The sequence below is a fragment of the Ranitomeya variabilis genome, chromosome 4 (genome assembly GCF_051348905.1).
Source record: "Ranitomeya variabilis isolate aRanVar5 chromosome 4, aRanVar5.hap1, whole genome shotgun sequence".
Lineage (NCBI taxonomy): Eukaryota > Metazoa > Chordata > Amphibia > Anura > Dendrobatidae > Ranitomeya > Ranitomeya variabilis.
The window spans coordinates 723,162,531-723,190,424 of record NC_135235.1 but is presented as its reverse complement, the minus strand read 5'-3'; the positions used below and the strand labels follow the sequence as shown (position 1 = coordinate 723,190,424).

Here is a 27,894-nt window from a genome sequence, read left to right as displayed (position 1 = left end):
CTTTTGCACACGGGGCCGGGGGCGCGCTTACTTTTGCACACGGGGCCGCCATTACTTTTGCACACGGGGCCGGGGGCGCCATTACTTTTGCACACGGGGCCGGGGGCGCCATTACTTTTGCACACGGGGCCGGGGGCGCCATTACTTTTGCACACGGGGCCGGGGGCGCCATTACTTTTGCACACGGGGCCGGGGGCGCCATTACTTTTGCACACGGGGTCGGGGGCGCCATTACTTTTGCACACGGGGACGGGGGCGCCATTACTTTTGCACACGGGACCGGGGGCGCCATTACTTTTGCACACGGGGCCGGGGGCGCCATTACTTTTGCACACGGGGACGGGGGCGCCATTACTTTTGCACACGGGGCCGGGGGCGCCATTACTTTTGCACACGGGGCCGGGGGCGCCATTACTTTTGCACACGGGGCCGGGGGCGCCATTACTTTTGCACACGGGGCCGGGGGCGCCATTACTTTTGCACACGGGGCCGGGGGCACCATTACTTTTGCACACGGGGCCGGGGGCGCGCTTACTTTTGCACACGGGGCCGGGGGCGTGCTTACTTTTGCACACGGGGTCGGGGGGGCACTTACTTTTCACACACGGGGCCGGGGGGGCACTTACTTTTCACACACGGGACGAGAGGGTGTCATAGTCACTTTATTCTGATGTTTGACTTTGATAAATGATCATGTCCTAAAATGGACACCGTACATTTTCATAGCTGCCATCTTTGGAAGGTCAAGTTGGGGGTAATGGAAAGTTCGCCATTATTTCCTATGGGAAATTTTTTTTTTTAAATGCGATTTAAATAAAATCTACATATCGGATCGACTATAAAAGTCATAGCACACCTGTCCCCACCGAGGCCTTCGAAACGCCGCCTGAACGGGGTCTCTGCGCCGAGCGGTTCGGGCCGCATTAATTGCGGAAAACGCGGAGAAGAAGAAGAATAATAATAATAAAATATAAGAAATCGGATTACAATATGTTGCTTGAACCTAGGAGGTTCAAGCACCATAATAATAAAATATAAGAAATCGGATTACAATATGTTGCTTGAACCTAGGAGGTTCAAGCACCATAATAATAATAATAATAATAAAATATAAGAAATCGGATTACAATATGTTGCTTGAACCTAGGAGGTTCAAGCACCATAATAAACTTAGGCTGAAAAATACCAATGGCGACAGGATTAACTTTTTTCTTTAAACGTTTAGAGCATGCTGAGATAACATGTGTTGAATCACCACAGTAGAAACACAACCCATTTTGACGTCTATGATTTTGTCGTTCGGCTCTGGTCAGAATTCTGTCACATTGCATAGAATCAGGTGACCGTTCAGACAGCACCGCCAAAGGATTATCAGATTTGCGCTCCCGCAAACGTCGATCAATTTGAATAGCTAGAGCCATTGAATCATTTAGACCTGTAGGGATAGGAAACCCCACCATCACATCTTTAATGGCTTCAGAAAGACCATTTCTGAAATTTGCGGCCAGTGCACACTCATTCTATTGAGTAAGCACGGACCATTTCCGAAATTTTTGGCAATATACCTCAGCTTCGTCCTGACCGAGAGATAACCAGCAACATTTTTTCAGCCTGATTTTCAAGATTAGGCTCCTCATAAAGCAAACCAAGTGCCAGAAAAAACGCATCAACATTCACCAATGTAGGATCTCCTGGCGCCAGAGAGAAGGCCCAATCCTGAGGGTCGCCGCGCAAGAAGGAAATAACAATCTTAACTTGCTGAGCGGAATCACCAGAGGAACGAGGTTTCAGAGACAGAAACAATTTACAATTATTCCTAAAATTCAGGAATTTAGATCTATCTCCAAAAAACGGCTCAGGAATAGGTATTTTTGGTTCAGACATAGGGCTATGGATAACAAAATCCTGAATGCTTTGCACCCTAGCAGCAAGCTGATCCACACTAGAAGTCAGAGTCTGGACATTCATATCTGCAGCAGAGTTTCAGCCACTCAGAGAAAAAGGGGATGGAAGAAGCTAGGCAAACTGCAGCAAAAAAAAAAACAAAAAAAAACTCAGAACTTTTTAATCCCGCTTCTGTGATGCATTAAACATTTTCTTTTGGCCTGGCATTCTGTTATGATCCCAATGGCAGAGGATCTCTGATATTCCGGCAAGATAGCAAAAATATAAATACTGCTCTAGGGAGGTGGAAACTGGGCTAACCGCATACCTGATCCTGACACAAACAACTAAAAGTAGCCGGTGAACGTGCCTACGTTGGTTCTAGACGTCTCGAGCCAGCCAGAGAACTGACTACCCCTAGAGGGAAAAAATAAGACCTCGCTTGCCTCCAGAGAAATTGAACCCCAAAGATATAGAAAGCCCCCAACAAATAATAAAGGTGAGGCAAGAGGAAAACACAAACGTAGAGATGAACTAGATTCAGCAAAGTGAGGCCCAATAGTCTAGATAGCAGAAAATAGATAGTAGACTATGCGGTTAGCAGAAAACCCTACAAAACATCCACGCTGAACATTCAAGAACCCCCACACCGACTGACGGTGTGGAGGGAGAATATCAGCCCCCTAGAGCTTCCAGCGAGTCAAAAATCAAATGTAAAGCAAGCTGGACAAAAACACTGAATAATGCAAACGATCCAAATTGTACAAAACAGACTTAGCTTTTCTTGCATGAGGCAGACTGAAAGGAATCCGGAGGAGACCAAATAGGTCTGGATACAACGATGCCAGGCAAGAGACTGAGTCCAGAGGAAACTCAAATAGGAAACACCCGCTGCTTAACGACACAGCTGGAGCTCAGGCCTGCAACAAGACATACCTAACACAATACCGTTAGTGACCACCAGAGGGAGCCCAGAAACACAGTTCACAACAGCTCCCCCACATCCACCAGAGGGCCACACAGCATAACCTCGCTCCCCCAGTCAGAAACCTCCACCTCACATTAACCAGCAGACCCCACAGGATAAACCCAAAGCCCACCACATTCCCTCCCCAAGCGTAAATCCCTATATGACACCCCCTGCCCCCAACCATAAATCCCATCAGACGCCCCCCAAACATAAATCCCCCCCATCGGATGCCACCCCAGCTTAAACCCCCCACAAGCATAAACCTCATAGGACGTCCACCCCTCCTCCAAGCATTTATCCCATTGTACACCATGCCCACCCAAGAATAAAGCCCCTATCGGACGTCCACCCCCCACCCAGCACAAAACCCTCATTGGATGTCCACCCCCCACCCAGCACAAACTCCCATCGGAGGTCTCCCCCCCCCACAAACCCCCATCGGATGTCCACACACCCACTCAGCACAAACCCTCATCGGACGTCCACCCACCACCCAGCACAAATCCTCATCGGACGTCCACCCACCACCCAGCACAAACCCTCATCGGACGTCCACCCCCCCACCCAGCACAAACCCTTATCGGACGTTCACCCCCCCACCCAGCACAAACCCCCATCGGACGTCCACCCCGACCCAGCACAAACCCCCATCGGACGTCCTCCCCCACCGAGCAAAAAACCCCATCAGACATCCACCCCTCACCCAGCACAAACCCCCATCGGACATCCACCCCGCACCCAGCACAAACCCTCACTGGACGTCCACCCCCCACCCAGCACAAACCCTCACTGGACGTCCACCCCCCACTCAGCACAAACCCTCATCGGACGTGCAACCCCCACCCAGCACAAACCCTCATCAGACGTCCAACCCCCAACCAGCATAAACCCTCACCAGACGTCCAACCCTCACCCAGCATACACCCATGTTTTCTTGTGTACCCCAATGAAGCATTAGCCCCCCACATCAACCAGAGGGCCACACAGCATAACGCTCCCCCAATCATAAACCTCCACCTCACATTAACTTGCAGACCCCACAGGATAAACCCAAAGCCCACCAGACATTGCCTCCCCCCAAGCGTAAATCCCCATATGACACCCCCTGCCCCAACCATAAATCCCATCAGACGCCCCCCCAAATATAAATCCCCCCATCGGATGCCACCCCAACTTAAACCCCCCACAAGCATAAACCCTCATAGGACGTCCACCCCTCCTCCAAGCATTTCTCCCATTGTACACCACGCCCACCCAAGAATAAAGCCCCATCGGACATCCCCCCCACCCAGCACAAAACCCTCATTGGATGTCCACCCCCCACCCAGCACAAACTCCCATCGGAGGTCTCCCCCCCACAAACCCCCATTGGACGTCCACACCCCCACCCAGCACAAACCCTCATCAGACGTCCACCCCCCACCCAGCATAAACCCTCATCGGATGTCCACCCCCAACCCAGCACAAACCCATATCGGATGTCCACCCCCTACCCAGCACAAACCCTCATCGAACGTTGCCCCACACCCAGCACAAACCCCCATCGAACGTAAGCCCCACACCCAGCACAAACCCCCATCGGACATCCTCCCCCTACCCAGCACAAACCTTTATCGGACGTACACCCCCCACCCAGCACAAACCCCCATCGGACGTCCACCCCCGACCCAGCACAAACCCCCATCGGATGTCCACCCCCACTCAGCACAAACCCCATCAGACATCCACCCCCCACCCAGCACAAACCCCATCGGACATCCACCCCACACCCAGCACAACCCCTCACTGGATGTCCACCCACCACCCAGCACAAACCCTCATCGGACGTCCAACCCCCACCCAGCACAAACCCTCATCGGACGTCCAACCCTCACCCAGCACAAACCCTCATCGGACGTCCAACCCCCACCCAGCACAAACCCCCAGACGTCCACCCCCCTCCCAGCCTAAGCCCTCATCAGACGTCCACCCCCCACCCAACCTAAACCCTCATCGGACGTCCACTCCACCCAGCATAAACCCTCATCAGCTCCACCCCCAAACCCAACCCATAAGCAGGTTGCCCCCCAATAAAAGGGATCACCCCGTAAGCAGCAGGTCGCCCCCAAATCCCACCACGGGGTCCCAACAGCCAGCAGGTCACCCCCAAATCCCACCACAGGGGTCCCCCAATAGCCTGCAGCAGGTCTCCCCCCACATCCCACAAGCAGGTCACTCTCAAATCCCACCACAAGCAGGTCACCCTCAAATCCCACCACAGGGGTCCCCCCCCCAATAGCCAGCAGCGGGTCACCCCCCACAGGCAGGTTGCCTTCCACTAAAATGGGTCACCCCCAATAGCATGCAGCAGGTCGCCCCCCCACAAGCAGGTCGGGGGTCCCCCAATAGCCTGCAGCAGGTCGCTCCCCCACAAGCAGGTCGGGGGTACCCCAATAGCCTGTAGCAGGTCGCCCACCACAGGGGTCCACCACAAGAAGGTCGCCCCCCACAGAGGTCCACCCCAATAGCCTGCAGAAGGTCTCCTCCCCCACATCCCACAAGCAGGTCACCCTCAAATCCCACCACAAGCAGGTCGCCCTCAAATCCCACCACAGGGGTCCCCCCAATAACCAGCACTGGGTCACCCCCACAAGCAGGTTGCCTCCCAGTAAAATGGGTCACCCCCAATAGCCTGCAGCAGGTCACCCCCCACAAGCAGGTAGAGGGTACCCCAATAACCTGTAGCAGATCGCCCACCACAGGGGTCCACCACAAGAAGGTCGCCCACCACAGAGGTCCACCCCAATAGCCTGCAGCAGGTCGCCCCCCACACACAAGCAGGTCACCAGCCAAAGGGGTCCCCCCAATAGCCTGCAGCAGGTCAAACCCCACACACAAGCAGGTCACCCACCACAAGAAGGTCACCCACCACAGGGGTCCCAGTAATAGCCAGCAGCAGGTCACCCCCACACAAGCAGGTTGCCCCCCACTAAAATGGGTCACCCCCAATAGCATGCAGCAGGTCACCCCCCAATAGCCTGCAGCAGGTTATCCCCCCATACACAAGCAGGTTGCCTACCACAGGCATCCACCACAAGGTCGCCCACCACAGGGGTCCCCCACAACAGTCAGCAGCAGCCCCCCAAAATCCTACAATAGCCAGCAGCAGCATGTCCCCCCAAATCCCACCACAAGGGTCCCCCACAACAACCAGCAGCAGGTCCCCCAAAATCCCACTACAGGGGTCTCCCACAATAGCCAATAGCCAGCAGCAGCAGGTCCCCCAAATCCCACCACAGGAGTCCCCCACAATAGCCAGCAGCAGCAGGTCCCCCCAAATCCCTCCACAGGGGTCTCAGACAATAGCCAGCAGCAGGTGCCCCCCAAAATCCCACCACATGGGTCCCCCCAATAGCCAGCTGCAGCAGGTGCACCCAAAATCCCACCACAGGGGTCCCCCACAACAGCCAGCAGCAGTTCGCCCAAAATCCCACCACAGGGGTCCCCCACAATAGCCAGCAGCAGGTCCCCCCAAACCACAGCACAAGGGTCCTCCCAAAATCCCACCACAGGAGTCCCCAACAACACGCAGCAGCAGGTGCCCCCCAAAATCCCACCACAGGGGTCCCCAACAGCCAGCATCAGGTGCCCCCCCAAATCCCACCACAGGGGTCCCCCACAACAGCCAGCAGCAGCAGGTCTCCACAAACTCCCACCACGGGGGGTCCCCCCCAATAGCCAGCAGCAGGTCCCCCACAATAGCCAGCAGCAGGTCCCCCCCAAATCCCACCACAAGGGTCCCCCACAATAGCCAGCAGCAGATCCCCCCCAAATCCCATCACAAGGGTCCCCCACAATAGCCAGCATCAGGTGCCCCCCAAAATCCCACCACAGGCATCCTCCACTATAGCCAGCATCAGGTGCCCCCAAAATCCCACTACAGGGGTCCCCCACAATAGCCAGCAGCAGGTCCCCAGACAATAGCCAGCAGCAGGTGCCCCCCAAAATCCCACCACAGGGATCCCACAAAACAGCAGTCCCCCCCCAAAATCCCACCACAGGGGTCCCCCACAATAGTCATCCGCAGCAGGTCCCCCCAAATCCCAACACAGGGGTCCCCACAATAGCCAGCATCAGGTGCCCCCCAAAATCCCACTACAGGGGTCCCCCACAATAGCCAGCAGCAAGTGCCCCCCAAAATCCCACCACAGGGGTCACCCACAATAGCCAGCAGCAGGTGACCTCCCAAATCCCACCACATGGGTCCTCCTCAATAGCCAACAGCAGGTGCCCCCAAAATCTCACCACAGGGGTCACCCACAATAGCAAGCAGCAGCAGGGCCCCCAAATCCCACCACAGGGGTCCCCCACAACAGCCAGCAGCAGCAGGTCTCCACAAACTCCCACCACGGGGGGTCCCCCCCAATAGCCAGCAGCAGGTCCCCCACAATAGCCAGCAGCAGGTCCCCCCCAAATCCCACCACAAGGGTCCCCCACAATAGCCAGCAGCAGATCCCCCCCAAATCCCATCACAAGGGTCCCCCACAATAGCCAGCATCAGGTGCCCCCCAAAATCCCACCACAGGCATCCTCCACTATAGCCAGCATCAGGTGCCCCCAAAATCCCACTACAGGGGTCCCCCACAATAGCCAGCAGCAGGTCCCCAGACAATAGCCAGCAGCAGGTGCCCCCCAAAATCCCACCACAGGGATCCCACAAAACAGCAGTCCCCCCCCAAAATCCCACCACAGGGGTCCCCCGCAATAGTCATCCGCAGCAGGTCCCCCCAAATCCCAACACAGGGGTCCCCACAATAGCCAGCATCAGGTGCCCCCCAAAATCCCACTACAGGGGTCCCCCACAATAGCCAGCAGCAGGTGACCTCCCAAATCCCACCACATGGGTCCTCCTCAATAGCCAACAGCAGGTGCCCCCAAAATCTCACCACAGGGGTCACCCACAATAGCAAGCAGCAGGTGACCTCCCAAATCCCACCACATGGGTCCTCCTCAATAGCCAACAGCAGGTGCCCCCAAAATCTCACCACAGGGGTCACCCACAATAGCAAGCAGCAGCAGGGCCCCCAAATCCCACCACAAGGGTCCCCCACAACAGCCAGAAGCAGGTCCCCCAAATCACACCACAAGGGTCCCCCACAACAGCCAGCAGCAGGTCCCCCCAAATCCCACCACAGGGGTCCCCCACAACAGCCAGCAGCAGCAGGACCCCCAAATCCCACCTCAGGGGTCCCCCCCAATAACCTGCAGCAGGTAGCCCACCACAGGGGCCCCCCCAATAGTGAGCAGCAAGTAGCATTTTATCACCATGAAACCACTATCCTCCATGCGCCATGGTGTCCAGCTATATCATGCTGCTTTGCCGCCTTGGTAAATAGAGAATACACCCATGATGTGAACTCAGAACACGCACCCTGATAGGACACGCCCCCGGAAATGACGTCACACCTGGAAGGAGCTCATACAGTCTAGCATTTACCATACACTGAGGCCTTGATCATGTGACCACTGACTCCTCCCCTCCTGTGACCTCATCACAGGTCCTGTGTGCACAGAGCAGCCATAGAAGTGGTGTGCAGCTCTGCGGGTGGAGGTAAGTGCTGGAGAATCTCCATTACCGAGCGTGGGGAACGTTGACCCCTTCAATACAGGGTCTGTTCCAGGTTTTCGTGGGCCCCGGACCAAAGAATCTCAGTGGCCCCTTTAACACATACCACAATTCGTGATGCACAGATACGCCAGAGAAATATCGGTATAGTACAATGCCAAAGATTTCACTTCTTACATTACATGATTGATATCGGTGGCTCAGTAGCCATGCATTTTTAAAAAAAAAAAAAGAAATGAAAGCCTCCCTTCTCCTCACTGCTCAGCTCCGGACTCCTAAGCGTTGCCGCCTGCCGACTCTCTGTGCTGTGACTGTTCAGAGCAGAAGATGCCGCAGCGAACGATTGGGGAGAGATAAGTATTGCAAGTACTTTGGCCCTGAGCAAGCGGGATGGGGGGGCCACTCACGAGCACAGGCATCAGGCCCCTTAGTATACCGGTGTCCTCAGTGGTGAGTGGACACCGGCACTGACTTCAGCACCGAGACTCTTTTGGGGTTTTTGTTGCCACTTTATAAGAATCATGGTTATGTTCCTTTTACTCTGATAGATACGAGCCAAATATGAAAGATGGGAACCAAGAAAACATGTATTACTCTCCTAGTACGGGGCCCCACACAGTATAATATTCCCACAGTGCCTCCAGCCCCAATTTTATTTTATTTTTTTCTGTTTTTCATGTAATATGTAGAAGCTAAAGAGAAAATGCTAAACCCTCCCATCATATCCAAAGAAAAAGAAACCCTGTACATGGAGACATTGGCCTCATATATCTCCTGTCTTGTTGTTCTTACAAACCATCTTTTATAACAGCCTCAAACTTCTGTGTGTGAATCAGAGCTGAGATCTAACGTGATAGAAGATTACAGTGCGGGGAAGACGGGAAACCTTCATATAGACGGCCGGTGGTGATGGAGTAAGTGATGGAATCTGGACAAATCTGTTTCTAGAGCCATAGTAGAAGATGAAGATGTCATCCTCAGGGCTGTGGAGTCGGAGTCGGAGTCAGAGTTAGTTTTGGTTGGAGTCGGAGTCGGTAGAAATGTACTGACTCCGACTCCAGCTTTAAAAAAAATGTATTAATATTTGATAATTGAACTTTCATATGAATTTTATAAATGTTACTCAAATATATATGTTCTATCAAACTATGAACAACAGTGATAAGCAGTTCTGCTGGAGATAGAGACATTTCTTACTTCTTGTGTGTCACTGTTCTCCACTGCCCTTATCTAATCTTATACTTGGTTAACCTCATGCTGCCCCAACCCCCCTACTTACAATGTATGAAACTGAAAGTGAAAATGTGTTGCAAATTCTTAGTAGTAAAGCTCCTCCTCTAGACTAGATGTTTACTAGGTGTGCCTTCCTAGCATCTCACAGCTGCTTCTCAGAAGAGGAAGACTGTAAGAAGTATTATCCTTTCAACAAACTTTGCATCAGTTAACTGTGAGTACATGAGGAATAACAGTATTACTGACCACTATATCAGTTGTACGACCTGGCAATAATTTTGTACAATTGTTTTTAGGAAAAACAATTGTCATTTGGATTGTGAATGCAGAATTAAAAACCTGAGAATGTCAAAGAAGCGTCACATTAAATCAGCTGTATTTGAACATTTCACCATCACTCAAGATAGAAAACATTATGTCTGTCAGTGTATGACAAATGATCCAGACGAAAACAAATGCTGTGAAGCCAAGATCAGTGCATATTCAGGCAAAGATAAAAATGCTCCTACCAGAGTTTCTAATCTAATGAGACATTTACAGCGCTTTCATCCAGAAGCACTGAAAGCAGTGGATGAGAAAGACTGCATCCAAACCAATGAACCAGTGCCCAGCTCTTCCAGCCAAACAAAGGAGCAGAGAACTTTGCAGCCCACAGTTGCAAGATATTTTGTCAGTGACAAAGTTACTGTGACAATGACAGTAGATACATTTAAAAAACAGATCATAGAGCTTGTTGTAAATGATAGTGTGCCTATTTCATTATTTTCACGACCAGCTTTTATGTGTCTGAATGGGGAAATGGCCCGCAAGCTCGGTGTTTCTCTGGAGAGAGACAGTATTAGAAAATTAGTAATCGAAGAAGCTTTTAAACAAAAGGAAGAACTTAAAAAAACTCTCAAGGGATGCTTTCTGTTTCTTAAAATGGATGCCTGCACACGTCACAGAGTGAACTATTTTGCCATCAATGTCCGATTTGTTTGTGACAAAAATGAAATAGTTACCAAGACATTGGCAGTAAAAGACACCAAAGCTCATCACACCAGTGAGTTTCTCCAGGTCTTGGTGGAAAAGGTTCTGCAAGACTATGAACTTAAAGAGCAAGTTCTTTCTGTCGTAACTGACAATGCTTCAAATATGATAAGTACTATTAAGCTAATGAATGAGAGTAATGATGGTGACCAGCAGCTAGAAGAACATTCTGGGTCCACAGACACAGAAATGTTTGAAATAGAGGAACACAGTATTGTAACTGAGGAGCAAACTGAAGTTGCTTCAGATGAACAGCAACATGATAGTTTAGATGATCTTGTTGAAACTGTCAATACGTTCTTTCATTCATCACATGCGCTGTGTTGTGCATACGCTACAGCTGGCTATAAGAGACAGTCTGCAAGAAGAACATGCTGCTGCACTGATTGGCAAGGTGAGAAAATTGGCTACTGTTGCCAGAACCCCTAAAGTTGACTCAATTTTGAAGAGACATGCTGGAAAAGGGGCAATTATTGATCAAGCCACACGATGGGGCAGTACTTAATGATTCAGCGCTTGGTTGAACTGAAAACCTTTCTTGTAGACATGGCTAACCCTCAACTGACGCTAAATGAAAGTCAGTGGAATCAGGTGACTGAGCTGGAAAAATTGCTAGAGCACCCATTTACAGTGACTAAAAAATTACAAGCAGAGGACTTAACTCCAGGTATTTTCTTGAAGGAGTGGAAGAACCTGATGTTTCGCCTGTCCCAAAGAGGAGGGTTAATTGCAAGTGGCATTGCTACATCAATGAAACGGAGAGAGGAGCTACTATTACAAAATAACATTCTTTTGGTAGCTGTTTATGTAGACCCAATGCATCGGATTCTTCTAGATGATCAACAGCTAACTAAAGGAAAAGAAGTTCTGTTTGAAATAGCAGTAAGGATGAAAGGGTTGGAGAACAGTCAGGAGGAACAAGAAGAATTTGGTCGTCCTGCCACATCTTCACCCTCATCAACTGATGAAGAATTTAATTTCGAAAAATATTTGGATCACAAGGACCGTGCAAAGCGTTCCCGCATAGAAGAAGAGTCATCCCCATCAAAGAACACAGCCAGTACATTTCAGCAGAATTTTTCATGTGCACTAAAAGAAATTGAGAAATTTGACCGTTCATCAAAAATAACAGTGCAACAAGCGATTCCTCTGTATCCTGACATTGTCAGAGATGTTGCCCGAGTGGTTACTGCTTTGCCACCAACCCAAGTTAGTGTAGAGAGGTTGTTCTCTGCTCTCAAAATAATTAGATCAGATTTGAGGGCATCCATGAAGGAGGATCTGACAGAGGCAATACTTTTTCTGAGGACAAATTTATAGATTTCTTCTTATTAACTGCATAACAGTGTTTATTGCATATTTACTTACAAGAGTTTAGAAAAGTTTATAAAAGTTATTTGCTATATTCTAATTGTATTCTAATAAACACAGTTTTTGCTCTAAGTGGTCTGATTACTTATCTAATGGTGAGAAACTGAATAAGCACGATGTTAATATTTTACAACAGTAAATTTATTGTTACGAATTGGCCATTTATGAAGGAGTCGGAGCCAGAGTCGGAACCTGATAAAATCCAGGAGTCAGAGTCACAACTGTGGCTTACCGACTCCACAGCCCTGGTCCTCATGAAGTCGTTATTTCTCCTGTCACGTGTAATGAATATCTCCTGCAGTATTGCTAATGCCGATTCCAGTGTCGGTAAATGAGACGAGAATTAGCGTTATGGAAGATGAGTCTATGAGGAACGTATTCAGCTGCCGACTCCGAGGAAGAAACTGCTTGTTGTCTGTGGCCTAAATATATAGGTTTTATTAGTAGATGTAAAGAAGGAAACTAAATACTGTACAATAATAAATCTCCTCATATGTTTCCCTTATTATCTCCAGTAATTGTATTATTACACAGGATTTTTATGATGTTACATTGGCTCATCTTCTTCTCATTCAGGTCTCTACAATATCGGATCCTCTCAGTGAAGATCTTCTATATAAAATAATTTTTTTTACTTCTCCATCAAAGATTGATATGGACAGAGACAAGATGGCGGAGAGGATATCACACCTCACCCTAGAGATCCTCTTCCACCTTACTGGAGAGGTGAGAGATCCTGATGACGTCACATTACATCATTCTTATCTATGGGAATAACAGATGGACAGAACTGGAGAGGTGAGGACTCTGGAAATGTCTGTAGTGAGATTTATTAATGTGTCTCTCCATTACCAGGATTACACAGTAGTGAAGAAGACCTCTAGTGAGCGCTGTCAGGACCGTGTGTCTGAGGGATGGGGAAGACCTCTGAGCCCAATCACAGGGCCTCCACCTCACCCCCTGATACATGAGGACATGAATGACCAGAAGATCCTAGAACTCACCTACAAGATGATTGAGTTGCTGACTGGAGAGGTGACACTGCTGGGAATGCTGGGACATTATACAGTAACGCTATGAAGGGATCGGGGTATGATGATATCATTGTATGTGTCAGGTTCCTATAAGGTGTCAGGATGTCGCTGTCTATTTTTCCATGGAGGAGTGGGAGTATTTAGAAGGACACAAAGATCTGTACAAGGACGTCATAATGGAGGTTCCCCACCCCGTCACATCACCAGGTAATAGACAGTACTAAATACACTTGGCCTATAATTATCTGTATGTAAAAATGAATTCAGTCCCTGTATGTGCTTCCTCCAGATCTATCCAGTACGAGGACAACACCAGAGAGATGTCCCCGTCCTCTTCTTCCACAGGACTGTAAACAAGAAGATCCCAATGTTCCTCAGGGTCATAAGGTAGATGGAGAGAAGGTGTCATGAGATATCCACTATGATGTGTATACGGCTGTGAAGGTTTTGTGCTCAGTCTTGTTTTATCCCTCAGTATTATATGTTTTATTCTTGTGTAATGAGAACGGTGGAGATGGCAGGATTAGAGCTGATCATAGATGTGACTTCTCCATCTGTCTGTGACTTTTACAATATTTGTTTCAGGGTGAAGATCTGACCCATATTAATACTACAGAGACATATGTGAGGGGTGATGAGTGGTGTAAAGAGGAGATTCCTACATATGACTACCCAGGTGAGTAGTAACCACTAAATGTAGTGAAGTCACAGATTCTTTTTAGTCACCGGCTGTGACTGCTTTATCGATTGTCTATTCCGGTCATATCCCAATCATGTGATTACCATTTTGCCTCTAGACCACAACATTCTCCTCCATTTGGAAAGGTTGAAATTACTTTCTAAAATTATTAAATCCTTTTCTAAAGAACTTACCACCTGGAGTATCCACCTACTAGGGGATTAGAAGATGCTAACCGTTGCGTGCCCAGATTTGTAAATTACAAAGTCAAATGACGTAAAATGTGCTAACAAGTTAGAAAATCACTTGAAGAAAAATATTATGATGGGTCTGTAAGAGAAAGCGGAGGGAAATGATGCTGTTGGCTTCCTAAAACCCTGATATATACTGCTCAAAAAATAAAGGGAACACTTAAACAACAGAATATAACTCAAACTTCTGTGAAATCAAACAGTCCACTTAGGAAGCAACATTGTGCACGCCAAAGGTAGCCTGACTTCCATTAGGTACCTAGATGAGATCCTCAGACCCCTTGTGAGACCATTCCTCCTAATGCAGTACAATGCCAGACCTCATGTGGCTGGAGTGTGTCAGCAGTTCCTGCAAGTTCAAGGCATTGAAGCTATGGACTGGCCCGCCCATTCCCCAGACCTGAATCCGATTGAACACAGAGTGTCCAGGAGTTGGTGGATGCTTTAGTCGCTGCGGAATATGTTGGCGCTATATAAATAAAATTATTATTATAAAATAAAAATTATTATTTAGTCCCAGGTCTGGGAGGAGATCCCTCAGGAGACCATCCGCCGCTTCATCAGGAGCATGCTCGTACATTGTAGGGAAATCATACAGGCACATGGAGGCCACACACTCGCTACTGAGCATCATTTCCTTGTCTTTAGGCATTTCCATTGACGATGGATCAGCCTGTAATTGGATTTTCCACTTTGATTTTGAGTGGGATTCCAAATCCAGACCTCCATTGGTTAATAAATTTTATTTCTATTGATGATTTTTGTGTGATTTTGTTGTCAGCACATTTAACTTTGTAGAGAGCAAAGTATTCAATGAGGATATTTCAGTCATTCAGATCTAGGATGTGTTATTTGACTGTTCCCTTTATTTTTTTGAGCAGTGTATTATTGGATGAATCTACTTTCTCTCCCTTCTGTGCTGCTGAATGTGCTCATATGGTCCCTACAAGACCAGGTCCAGTCTTTCTGGCCAAACTTCGCTTTTGTGATCGACAACATTTAAATGTGCAGTGAGGCCAAGTGTGAATTTCTGTACAATAACAGCAGAGTTTCCATTATCCTGACCTTTCAATTTCTTTTAAAACAGACTAACTTCAGACAGGATTGTGATAAACTGCATAAAAAACATTCCACCTGTGCCATGATATATCTCTAAGCTGTGCGTGGCTGATGGCTGTAATATACATTTATTCACGCCTGCAGGAGATGTGTTGGCATGGCTCGAGCCTTGGTTTCATAGATTCACTCCACATCATAAATTACATTATGTTTTCAATCCTAAGGAATTCAGATTACTGCACAATCTCTCCTGTAATGGGGGCGCTAATACTTTCTCTACTTTTATCTTTTACTATCTAATATTTCTTCTTGAAAATCATCTGACAGAAAATATTGGCCCTTACGACAATTTAGATTGCCAAGAACCACCAAGCCCCATACTGTAACAACTCCAGACAGGTTTCATCACTAGTTACTCATTTTTACTGATGAAGATTGTTGAGTTTGATGATTTCAGTAGATGTGTTATTGTCTATAGTCACAGTTTGTGACTACAGTAGTTAGTTCCTAAAATACTCTTGATAACCAGTTCCTGCATCCAGTTTTGTGCTCCTAATCTGGGCCCGTTTTTCAAATCTAGTTATATATAAACTTGGCACACACACGCTAGTCACATAAAGTAGTGACAGCAGCTGCGTGGCCAGATGACGCCGACCGGAAGTGATGTATCGTGCGTTCCAGTGACTCTAGTTCGCATGTCAAAGCACAAATCAACTATTAAGTGTAAAAATCTATTATTGCCAATTCTCTATCATTTCATTACCTCTGGTCACACCATTGCACAACTTAAGTTTAAAGTCGTAGAACAGGTCAAAGTACCACGCAGAGGGGGTAATTGTTTTAGCCTCCTCAAAAGTAGAGAGGCTTTTTGGATCCATGAACTTCAAACATTGGCCCCAAAAGGCTTGAACAGGGACTATGATATCCAATCATTCTTGCCACAGTCACAGTTTACTCGTATTACAGTGCATAAGATATGTGAATTGAGATTATGTATCTATATTAACATCTTTATAGCTCTTACTTCAGAACTAATAATTCTAATTGAACTAGAAAGAGCACCCCCTGTCTATTGCTCCACTTTACACACAGCTTAAAGGGAATCTGTCACCCCCAAAATCAAAGGTGAGCTAATCCCACCGTCATCAGGGGCTTATCTACAGCATTCTGGAATGCTGTAGATGAGCCCCCGATGTAACCTGAAAGATGAAAAAAAGAGGTTAGATTATACTCACCCAGGGGCGGTCCCGCTGCGGTCCAGTCTGATGGGCGTCGCAGGTCCAGTCCGGGGCCTCCCATCTTCTTACGATGACGTCCTCTTCTTGTCTTCATGCTGAGACTCCAGCGCAGGCTTATTTTGTCTGCCCTGTTGAGGGCAGAGCAAAGTACTGCAGTGCACAGGCGCCGGGAAAGGTCAGAGACCTGGACCGCAGCGGGACCACCCCTGTGTGAGTATAATCTAACCTCTTTTTCTCATCTTTCAGGATGAATCGGGGGCATATCTACAGCATTACAAAATGCTGTAGATATGCCCCTGATGACGGTGGGCTTAGCTCCCCTTTGATTTTGGGGGTGACAGGTTCCCTTTAACAGCGTTCTATCTGCTTTGGAATGCACTCATCATCTACTTCCGGCCTATGGAACGCTAGACAACATCACTGGAATGCACAATCTTATTCCCACACTTTCAGCTTAGTGGAACGCAAACTAGCATCACTGGAACACACCATACGTCACTTCCGGTTGGCGTCTTCCGGCCACATGACTTCAGTCACTACTTTACTGCACTATATAAATACCAGCATGGGACGATTCCTGGTACATGCCACAAGCGGTGGATACTGCGTCTTTACCCTATACCTTACACATTTGTCGGTAAGTCATTCCTCACTGCAGCCTCTGCTGTTTATGGCACTTAATCTAGTCATTCTAATCACTTTGCTATTATTGTTTGAATTCATAGATCCTTAAGTATCACCTTTAAACGAGCTTTCCCTTAACTAGGGGTATGTACTTTTGCTCTGTTGCGGACTTTTTCTCATGCATTTGTATTCACTCTGTGCACTACTTGTATGTCCTTTTGGGACACCCTGCCCCATTACCACTCTATACAGTTCACTACTTTAGGTAGATTCATACCGTATTGCTGTGTTGTTTTGTTGGGCTTCTCTATTATATAAACATAATTCATCAGCTATAATGACTATTGTTACGGAACCCCCCCAGTACCCAGAATATGTTGTGCAGTCATATGTATGTATAATAGGTTCCATGTGAAATGCATCAGTCCACAGGCTGCGCCCCTGGGCAGAGGGGACAAGATATTCTCCTTCTGACCTCCCCCACAGTAAATATCGGCAGGCTCCGGCCACCTGCGGCTATTGTAATGTATGTCTGGCCTGCCGCTTTTCAATTGGCCTGCCCTCTGTATCTGTGTGATATATATTCTGTGTCCTGTGAGTAAAGTGTTGTCACACTGGAAATACGTGGAGAAGCAGTGATCTTTTATATGCACCCATGTAATCAAGGAATTCCAGCTAGCGTCCTTCATTCAGACTCCAGCCAAAGCAGAGGGGACCTCCTGAACCATGGGGTGGTACTGAAAGAGGTACTCCAGCACGGTAGACCCCGTAACACTGGTGGCAGACAGCGGGATATGATACCCCGTCTACAGGAGGAAAGGAATGAATGGAAAATAACTACCAGAAGTTAAAGAGGACTACATTAAAAGATCTGGTGGAAGCCCGAGGGTTAATCGCCAGCAACAAAACAAAAGCGGATTTGATAGCAGCCATCATGGAACACGACAGTGCAGCACCCCCCAATGTGAACTTGGAGGAGACTGAATTCTAGAGGGAGGTAAAGAACCGACTGGCGTTCTATGGCCTAAACCCTGCAGTAGAGATCATACAAAAGGTAATGGCTGATGTGCGTACTGATCTGAAGGAAAAGATGGCCAACAGGACCAGGATAGAGCTAGCCAAGATGGAGATGGCAGAGTGGAGAGAGGAGAGTCAACGAGCAGGGGGAGCTCCGGCCTCCGCCCAGGTACCTTCAACAGTAAGCCACAAAAAGATCCAGTATAATGCCTTCCGACAGTTGGGGGAGGCAGAGGAAGACATTGATGGCTTTCTGCAGGATTTTGAGCGGCAGTGTGCCCTTCATCAAGTGAAGCTGGAGGAACGGGTTCAGATTCTGGCCAGCAAGCTGACAGGCCGGGCAGCGGACGCCTATCGCACGGTACCTGATGAGGACTGTATGAACTATGAGCGGATCAAAGAAGTGATCTTGGCCCGGTATGCGCTGACACCAGAGGCATACCGCCAAAAGTTCCACGGACTTCTAAAACGCGTAACCGATACCCACGCTGAATGGGCCTGTAAATTACAGCGGTCACTGCTACAGTGGGTACAAGGGAGCCAAGCAACCACTAAGGAGGACGTCCTCCAGGTCTTCTTGTTAGAACGATTCTTTAATGGACTAACCCCCGAGACACAGGAATAGCTTCAGGACAGGCACCAACGACTCTTGAGGAGGCCGCTCGTCTGGCCGATGAACATCATGATGCCAGGAGGCTTCAGCTGTCCGGATCAAAGATAGTCACTAGGGGTCCGCCCATGGACCTGGAGGGCCCCAAACCACAGAAGATTGTAGGGGGACCAGCTAGAAACCTGGCCTACCAGTCACCCTGGGGTGCGATGCCACACCTGCCGTCAGCTGGGCCATCTGCAAAGATAATGTCCCAACCGGACTCAGCATACCCAGTGGCCAAAGGCGGGAACAGCTACCTTCAGCTGGGCCGCTGTACACTGCTACCAAGGCGAAGCTGACCCGGCATTGGCGGCTACGACTAACTAGGGGATGGAAGAGATGGATGAAGTGCTGCATGAAGTAGACCCAGTGCAGGCAGCCCGGGCAGATAATCGACAACCGCATCGACAGGTCGTGTGGGTTAATGGGAAACGTATGCAGGGACTAAGAGATTCCGGGGCAACTTTGACCCTTGTGAAGCCTCATCTCGTCCGGGACCAAGAGAAGACGGACTGGACAGTGGCAGTCCGTGTAGCAGGGGGAGCCATACATCGACTGCCCACTGCCAGGATTCACCTGAACTGGGGAGTCGGGGATGGCCTTGTTGAGGTCGGCTTGATGGAGGATTTGCCTGCAGACATCTTGCTGGGAAATGACTTGGGGCCTATGTTGTCTGCCTTCTCGGTTGCCCCTCTGGCTGAGACATATCCTGTGACCACCCGGAGACAAGCTCGAGCTGCGGAGGCGGAATCACACTCCGAGGAGGCCCAGGTAAGACATCCCAGCCCTACACGTATTCCCATACCCAGACACATTTCTTGGGCCACCTTCATTGGAGGGATATCGTGGGAAGGCACAGGAGGGGAGTGGGGTACTGGAAGGGGAACAGTTTGTATGGAAGCAGGGACTCCTCTACCGGATCACAGAGCAGCACCACACAGGGACGAGCCCCACTATAAAATGACAGCTGGTAGTTCCCAAGAAGTATAGGCAGGAGTTACTGCGAATCTCTCATGACATTCCCTTGGCCGGGCACTTCGGCGTCAGTCGCACCAGGCATCGTCTGACCCAAAACTTCTTTTGGCCGGGGGTAACCTATGATGTTCGTCAATACTGCCAGACCTGTGACAGTTGCCAGTGCATTGGCAAGAGGGGAGATCGATGCAAGTCCAAATTACGCCCCCTCCTCATTGTGGAGGAACCCTTTAGCCAAGTAGCGGTCGATCTGATAGGGCCGTTAGCCAAACCCAGTCCATCAGGGAAAAGGTATATATTGACAGTGGTAGATTATGCCACACTGTATCCAGAGGCGGTTGCGTTACCTAACATACTGGCAGAGATAGTGGCGGCTGCCCTGCTCCAGGTTTTCTCACGGGTTGGAATTCCCCGGGAGATTATCTCGAACCAGGGTACCCAGTTTACAGCAGAGGTGACCAACCAACTGTGCAAGCTGTGCGGCGTAAAGTACATTAGAAGCGCCCCGTACCACCCGCAAACCAATGGGTTGTGTGAACACTTTAACGGGCCGTTAAAACAACTCATTGGGACTTTTACCAGGACCTGCAGGGACTGGGAGAAATTCTTGCCACACCTCCTGTTTGTCTATCGGGAGGTGCCCCAAGAATCTATGGGGTTCTCCCCGTTTGAACTTGTATATGGGAAGTGGGCAAGGGGACCCCTAGACTTAGTGCTAGAACACTGGGAAGGGGAGGGCATCATAGAAGGGGTACCTATTGTACCCTATGTGCTGGAATTCCGGGACCGCCAACAGGAGCTGACCCAGGCTGTACGTGGGAACATGCAGGTAGCCCAGCGGCGCCAGCACATATGGTACGATCGGAGGGCCAGAGAACGCACCTTGGAAATAGGACAGAAGGTCCTAGTGTTAGAGCCCACTAGGCAGAACAAGTTCCAAGCTGCATGGCAGGGGCCCTACCATGTAGTGGGGAAAATAGCCGACACCACCTATAATGTTGCCGATTGCGACGACCCCAGGGTTATCCTCATGTTCCACGTGAATATTATTATTATTATTTATTTATATAGCACCATTAATTCCATGGTGCTGTACATGAGAAGGGGTTACATCAAAATACAAATATCACTTACAGTAAACAAACTAGCAATGACAGACTGGTACAGAGGGAAGAGGACCCTGCCCTTGCGGGCTTACATTCTACATGATTATGGGGAAGGAGACAGTAGGTCGAGGGTTGCAGTAGCTCCAATGGTGTTGAGGTGGCCGTGTGGTCTTTACAGGCTGTAAGCGTCTTTGAAGAGGTGGGTTTTCAGGTTTCTTTTGAAGGATCCAAAAGTAGTGGATAACCGGATGTGTTGGGGCACTGAATTCCAGTGGATGGGTGATATTCGGGAGAAGTCTTGGAGGCGATTGGATGAGAAGCGAATAAGTGTGGAGGAGAGGAGGAGGTCTTGGGAGGACCGGAGATTACGTGAGGGAAGATATTGAGAGATTAGTGTGGAAATATACGGAGGAGAAAGGTTATGGATGGCTTTGTAGGTCAGTGTTAGTGTTAAACTGGATACGCTGGGAAATTGGGAGCCAGTGAAGGGATTTGCGAAGAGGTGAAGCAGGAGTGTAGCGAGGAGAGAGATTAATTAGTTGGGCAGCAGAGTTAAGGATGGACTGGAGGGGTGCGAGAGTGTTAGAAGGTAGGCCACAGAGGAATATGTTGCAGTAGTCGAGGCGGGAGATGATTAGGGCATGCACGAGCATTTTGGTAAAGTGTGGGTTGAGGAAAGGACGGATTCTGGAAATATTTTTGAGCTGGAGGCGACAAGAGGTGGCGAGAGCTTGGATGTGCGGTTTGAAGGACAGGGCAGAGTTACTCCGAGACAGCGGATTTTGGGGACAGGGGAAAGTGTGATTTCGTTTATTTTGATAGATAGATCAGGTAGGGAAGATATGCGTGATGGAGGAAAGATAATGAGTTCAGATTTGTCCACATTGAGCTTGAGGAAGCGAGAGGAGAAGAAGGAGGATATAGCTGATAGACACTCTGGGATTCTGGAGAGCAGAGAGGTGACATCTGGGCCAGAGAGGTAGATCTGAGTGTCATCGGCATATAGATGGTACTGGAAGCCATAGGACCTTATGAGTTGTCCGAGGCCGAGTGTGTAGATTGAGAAGAGTAAGGGTCCTAGGACAGAGCCTTGGGGGACTCCAACAGAGAGGGGGTGAGATGAAGAGGTAGTATGGGAGTAGGAAACGCTAAATGTGCGGTTGGCAAAATATGAGGAGATCCAGGATAGGGCAAGGTCTTTGACCCCAAAGGAAGAGAGGATCTCTAGTAGGAGGCAGTGGTCAACTGTGTCGAAGGCAGAGGACAGGTCTAGGAGGAGGAGTATAGAGAATTGTCTGTTAGCTTTGGCTGTAAGTAAGTCGTTAGTAATTTTGGTCAGGGCTGTCTCAGTGGAATGGTGGGGATGAAAGCCAGATTGTAGGTTGTCGAAGAGAGTTAGATGCAAAGTGAGAGGAAAGTTCAGCATGGACGTGCTGCTCAAGGAGTTTGGATGCAAATGGGAGCAAAGATATGGGGCGATAGCTGGACATAGCGCTCGGGTCAAGGGAAGGCTTTTTGAGGATAGGTGTGATTGTGGCATGTTTGAAGGCAGAGGGGAAGGTACCAGAAGTTAGTGAAAGGTTGAAGAGATGGGCTAGGGATGGGATTAGTGTGGTGGTGAGATTGGGGAGGAGGTGGGATGGGATGGGGTCAAGTGCACAAGTGGTGAGGTGTGATTTGGAGAGAAGATGAGCAAGCTCCCCTTCAGAGATTTTGGAGAGTGAAGTTATGGGGTTTGGGCATTGGTCTCTCATACAAAGGGGTTGTGGTGGTTGGACAACAAAGACTTGCCTTGTTTGGTCTATCTTATTTTTGAAGTGCGTGGCAAAGTCCTCGGCAACGATTCGGGAACTCGGAGGGGGCAGTGGTTGGCGGAGGAGGGAGTTAAAAGTGTTGAACAACTGTTTGGGGTTGTGGGATAAGGAAGATACGAGGGTTGTGAAGTAGGCCTGTTTAGCAGAGGTGAGAGCTGATTTGAATGCCAGTGTTGCTTGTTTGAGTGCAGTGAAATCATCTTATGAATGCGTTTTCTTCCAACGCCGTTCTGCAATTCTGGACACTTGCCGAAGCTTTTTAGTGATGTTATTGTGCCAGGGTTGTCTATTGGTTTGTCGCGCTCTGCTATGCATGACAGGGGCGACCGTGTCAATAGTTGATGCAAGAGTGGCATTGTAGAAAGCAGTGGCAGTGTCTGTGTCATGGACTGAGGATATAGAGGACAGTGGTAGGATAGAGTCAGAGAGTGTGTGGGTATCTAGGTGTGCGAGGTTCCTGCGTGAATGCGCATGTTGCTGGACATGGGTGACAGGTGAGGAGGACAGGGATGAGAAAGTGATTAGATGGTGGTCAGATAGAGGGAGAGGGGAGGTTGTGAAGTTAGATAGGGAGCATAAACCGGTGAAGACCAGGTCTAATGTGTGTCCGTCTGTGTGGGTGGCTGAGGAGGACCACTGAGTAAGTCCAAAGGATGAAGTAAAGGACAGGAGTTTTGAGGCTGCTGACTGATGGGTGTCAATGGGAATGTTGAAGTCACCCATGATGATGGGGGGAATGTCAGCAGACAGAAAGTGAAGGAGCCAGGTGGAGAATTGGTCAATAAAGGCAGTGGTCGGGCCTGGAGGTCGGTATATGATGGCCATTTGGAGGTTGAAGGGGAGTAGATGCGGACAGAGTGGACTTCAAAAGAGGGGAGGATAAGGGAGGGTAGAGGTGGGATTGGGTTAAAGGTACAGTTGGAAGAAAGGAGAAGACCCACTCCTCCACCATGTTTGTTGCCAGGGCGAGGAGTGTGGGTGAAGTGGAGGCCACCGTAACATAGTGCAGCAAGGGAGGCTGTGTCAGAGGGTGTCAGCCATGTTTCGGTGATGCCCAGAAAGAAAAAATTATGAGAGGTAAAGAGGTCGTGAATCACATGGAGTTTATTGCAGATGGAGAGGGCATTCCATAGTGATCCAGAGAGAGGGTGCAGGGGGGTGGGCGTCATGGGCACGGATTTGAGGTGGGCAAGATTACGGGTGTTTATATTGGGTTGGGAGCGATAGGAGGGGGTAGTAATAGGTATGAGCTGTGGGGGACCAGGGTTGGGAGATATGTCTCCAGCGGTGAGGAGAAGCAGAGAAAGACAGAGCAGGTGGGAGAAGGAGAGTGGGCGGCTTGTTTTGTGTTTTATTAGGAGATATCTGAGGTTGAGGAGCAGGTCAGCAGAGGAGGACAGGTGGGGAGGCAGGAGGGTAGGAGAGATTACTTGGTTAGGGGGTGCTGGGGTTTGAGGATAGCGAAGGAGAGTGAGGAGTAAGGGTATGTGTCCACGTTCAGGATTGCATCAGGATTTGGTCAGGATTTTCCATCAGTATTTGTAAGCCAAAACCAGGAGTGGAACAATTAGAGGAAAAGTATAATAGAAACACATGCACCAATTCTGCATTTATCACCCACTCCTGGTTTTGGCTTACAAATACTGACATAAAATCCTGACCAAATACTGATGCAATCCTGAACGTGGACACATACCCTAAGGGAGCCAAAGCTGTTAGTGTATGTCAGCATGATGAGAATAAGTGTGGCATAAAGTGAATGAAATTTAGTACAGTTATTAGCAGTGGTTAGTCTTACCTTCTGTTCACTTCTGGCTCATTTCTGGCATATTTCTGCTATAATATTTGTTGTTATCCTTTTAGAGACAGACCAATGTCCAGACAGACCTGGGTCTCTGAATTTATAACAGCCTAAGAGCTCAGGAAATAGGCCAGGTGTGATCAGGAGGGAGGGGCAGCAGGGAGACTGGTCACAGACACAGGAGGGGATTAATTAGAAGTCAGAAGGGAAAATGCAAGGGGAAATAGATCCAAATGGAAATATAAAGCCAAACTGTGTATTGGCATCAAGGAATTAAAATGAGAAAACATGCAGGGGAAGGTAGAAAAAAAAAAGTCATAGCAGCCAACAGACATACAAGGAAGGAATAGCACTATGAGGAAGATCAGGAAAGTTGGGTGATGGGATTGGAGTAGCAGCCAGCAGATATACCAGGAAGGAATAGCACGGTGAGGAAGATCAGGAAGGTTGGGTGATGGGATTGGAGTAGCAGCCAGCAGACATACCAGGAAGGAATAGCACGGTGAGGAAGATCAGGAAAGTTGGGTGATGGGATTGGAGTAGCAGCAGCAGACATACCAGGAAGGAATAGCACGGTGAGGAAGATCAGGAAAGTTTGGTGATGGGATTGGAGTAGCAGCCAGCAGACATACCAGGAAGGAATAGCACGGTGAGGAAGATCAGGAAAGTTGGGTGATGGGATTGGAGTAGCAGCCAGCAGACATACCAGGAAGGAATAGCACGGTGAGGAAGATCAGGAAAGTTGGGTGATGGGATTGGAGTGGCAGCCAGCAGACATACCTGAGGATGAAGCAGATAAGTTGTCAGATTGATGGCAATAACAAAGCATTTAAAAATAAAAATGAAGCATCTATAGCAGGGGGTTATTTTTCTGGCATATTTCTGCTATAATATTTGTTGTTATCCCTTTAGAGACATCCTTATAGAGACAGACCAAGGTCCAGACAGACCTGGGTCTCTGAATTTATAACAGCCTAAGAGCCTAAGAGAGTGAATATGCTGAAGCCCTACCGGGAACGCCCTGAAGAGGTAGTGGCCATCTGTGCACCTGAAGTAGAGGATTTAGCCGGACTTCCCTTGCCTGATGTCTTAGGGGAAAGGACTCAGTCCAAAACATGGGACCAGGTACACTTGGGTGAAGACCTAGGTCCCCGGGAAAGACAGCAGGTGGAGGCGTTGTTGAGGCAGCGACAGAGGATGTTTTTGGGGAGACCAGGGTACACTCGCCTGGCACAACACAAGGTTGAGACCCAGGATCAGACCCCCCTGCGACAGCCCCCCTTCCTCATCCCGGAGTCTGTACGAGAAGGGATGCGAAAAGAGATACAAGAGATGTTGTGTTTAGGGGTCATTGAAGAGTCAGATAGTCCCTGGGCATCCCCCGTAGTGTTAGTGCCCAAGAAGGATGGGACTACAAGGTTTTGTGTAGACTATCGTAAGCTCAATGAGAAAACGGTGACTGATGCGTATCCCATGCCGCGTGTGGATGAGTTGTTAGACCGGCTGGCGGGAGCAAAGTATTTGACCACCAACGATCTATGCAAAGGCTACTGGCAGATTCCCCTTAGTCCTGACGCTATTCCCAAGTTGGCATTTGGCACCCCGTTCGGCTTATTCCAGTTTCGAGTTATGCCATTTGGGATGAAGAATGCCCCGGCGACCTTCCAGAGGCTGACTGACCGGCTTCTGGATGGTCTCCAAGACTATGCTTGTGCCTATCTGGATGACATCGCCATCTACAGCGCGACATGGGAAGAGCATCTAAATCACCTAGAGACAGTGTTGGACAGGATCCACAAGGCCGGAATCACCCTGAACCCAAACAAGTGTCATGTGGGCAAAGCAGAGGTTCAGTATTTAGGGCATTGGGTGGGAAGTGGGAAACAGCGACCAGAACCAGCCAAGATTGAGGCCATAGCTAAATGGCCCACCCCACGCACTAAAACCCAGGTCATGGCATTTCTAGGGACAGCGGGGTATTACAGGAAATTCGTTCCCAATTACAGGAGCGTAGCCAAGCCCCTCACTGATCTGACCCTTAAGAACCAACCCCGCCAGGTAACCTGGAACCCAGAGTGTGAGGAAGCCTTCCGCCAGCTAAAGGACGCCCTCACCAATACCCCTGTATTGTCCGCACCCGATCCAACTAAATGTTTCCTTGTTCACACGGACGCTTCTATGTTTGGATTGGGGGCAGTACTAAGCCAAGTCGGGCCGGACGGCCAAGAACACCCGGTAGCTTACCTGAGTCAGAAACTACTGCCCCGTAAAGTAAGCTATGCGGCCATCGAGAAGGAGTGCCTGGCGGTAGTATGGGCACTCAAAAAGTTGCAACCATATTTGTATGGACGACAGTTTTCCCTCCTAACGGACCATAATCCCCTAGTTTGGCTTAATAGGGTCTCCGGAGACAACACCAGATTACTGCGGTGGAGTTTAGCCCTACAACCTCTGGACTTCACCATCCACTACATACCCGGCAAACAAAACGGTAACGCCAATGGACTAAGTCGACAAACGGAACTTGTACCAACCCCATAAACTTCGGTCATCCCCAAACCGATCCGTTAAGGATCAGACTGTGTATACCGATCACGTCGCTGAAAAGGGGAGCCGTGTTATGGAACCCCGCAGTACCCAGAATATATTGTGCAGTCATATGTATGTATAATAGGTTCCATGTGAAATGCATCAGTCCACAGGCTGCGCCCCTGGGCAGAGGGGACAAGATATTCTCCTTCTGACCGCCCCCACCTTTGTAATTCCCACAGTAAATATCGGCAGGCTCTGGCCACCTGCGGCTATTGTAATGTACAGTATGTCTGGCCTGCCGCTTTTCAATTGGCCTGCTCTCTGTATCTGTGTGATATATATTCTGTGTCCTGTGAGTAAAGTGTTGTCACACTGGAAATACGTGGAGAAGCAGTGATCTTTTATATGCACCCATGTAATTCCAGCCAGCATCCTTCATTCAGACTCCAGCCAAAGCAGAGTAACATAGTAACATAGTAACATAGTTAGTAAGGCCGAAAAAAGACATTTGTCCATCCAGTTCAGCCTATATTCCTATATTCCATCATAATAAATCCCCAGATCTACATCCTTCTGCAGAACCTAATAATTGTATGATACAATATTGTTCTGCTTCAGGAAGACATCCAGGCCTCTCTTGAACCCCTCGACTGAGTTCGCCATCACCACCTCCTCAGGCAAGCAATTCCAGATTCTCACTGCCCTAACAGTAAAGAATCCTCTTCTATGTTGGTGGAAAAACCTTCTCTCCTCCAGACGCAAAGAATGCCCCCTTGTGCCCATCAGAGTGGACCTCCTGAACCACGGGGCGGTACTGAAAGAGGTACCCCAGCACGGTAGACCCTGTTACAACTATGATGTAACATGGCATTATCTTCTTAACCATATGTCATTCCCAGACTTACAATATGCTTTTGTATATACTTTGGTTTTGTCTCTTTATTATTTTTTATAGTACTTTGATGAAGGTCGCTGCGACCGAAACTACTACTGTATGTATTGCACCAGCTTAAATGTTTC

The 27,894-nt window shown here is 48.9% G+C and overlaps 4 protein-coding genes across 6 annotated transcripts in view; 1 reads left to right on the top strand and 3 right to left on the bottom strand.

Annotated features, from left to right (window-relative positions):
- The window catches only part of LOC143766657 (uncharacterized), a 1,190,188-nt gene that overhangs the window by 138,493 nt on the left and 1,023,801 nt on the right, over positions 1 to 27,894 (bottom strand). The gene's annotated exons all lie outside the window — the stretch shown is intronic.
- LOC143766661 (uncharacterized) overlaps positions 1 to 27,894 on the bottom strand; it is a 447,161-nt gene that overhangs the window by 228,806 nt on the left and 190,461 nt on the right. The window lies entirely within an intron of this gene.
- The window catches only part of LOC143768242 (uncharacterized), a 688,323-nt gene that overhangs the window by 477,144 nt on the left and 183,285 nt on the right, over positions 1 to 27,894 (bottom strand). The window lies entirely within an intron of this gene.
- The window catches only part of LOC143766649 (uncharacterized), a 28,934-nt gene continuing 9,377 nt past the window's right edge, over positions 8,338 to 27,894 (top strand). Inside the window, exons 1-7 of one of the 3 annotated variants that reach the window (XM_077254467.1) lie at positions 8,410 to 8,444; positions 9,271 to 9,373; positions 12,669 to 12,818; positions 12,948 to 13,127; positions 13,210 to 13,333; positions 13,416 to 13,513; positions 13,712 to 13,802. In XM_077254467.1, the coding sequence (XP_077110582.1) occupies positions 12,747 to 12,818; positions 12,948 to 13,127; positions 13,210 to 13,333; positions 13,416 to 13,513; positions 13,712 to 13,802 (565 nt within the window). In that variant the 5' untranslated portion in view covers positions 8,410 to 8,444; positions 9,271 to 9,373; positions 12,669 to 12,746. The other 2 variants (XM_077254466.1, XM_077254465.1) reach the window with 2 other exon arrangements.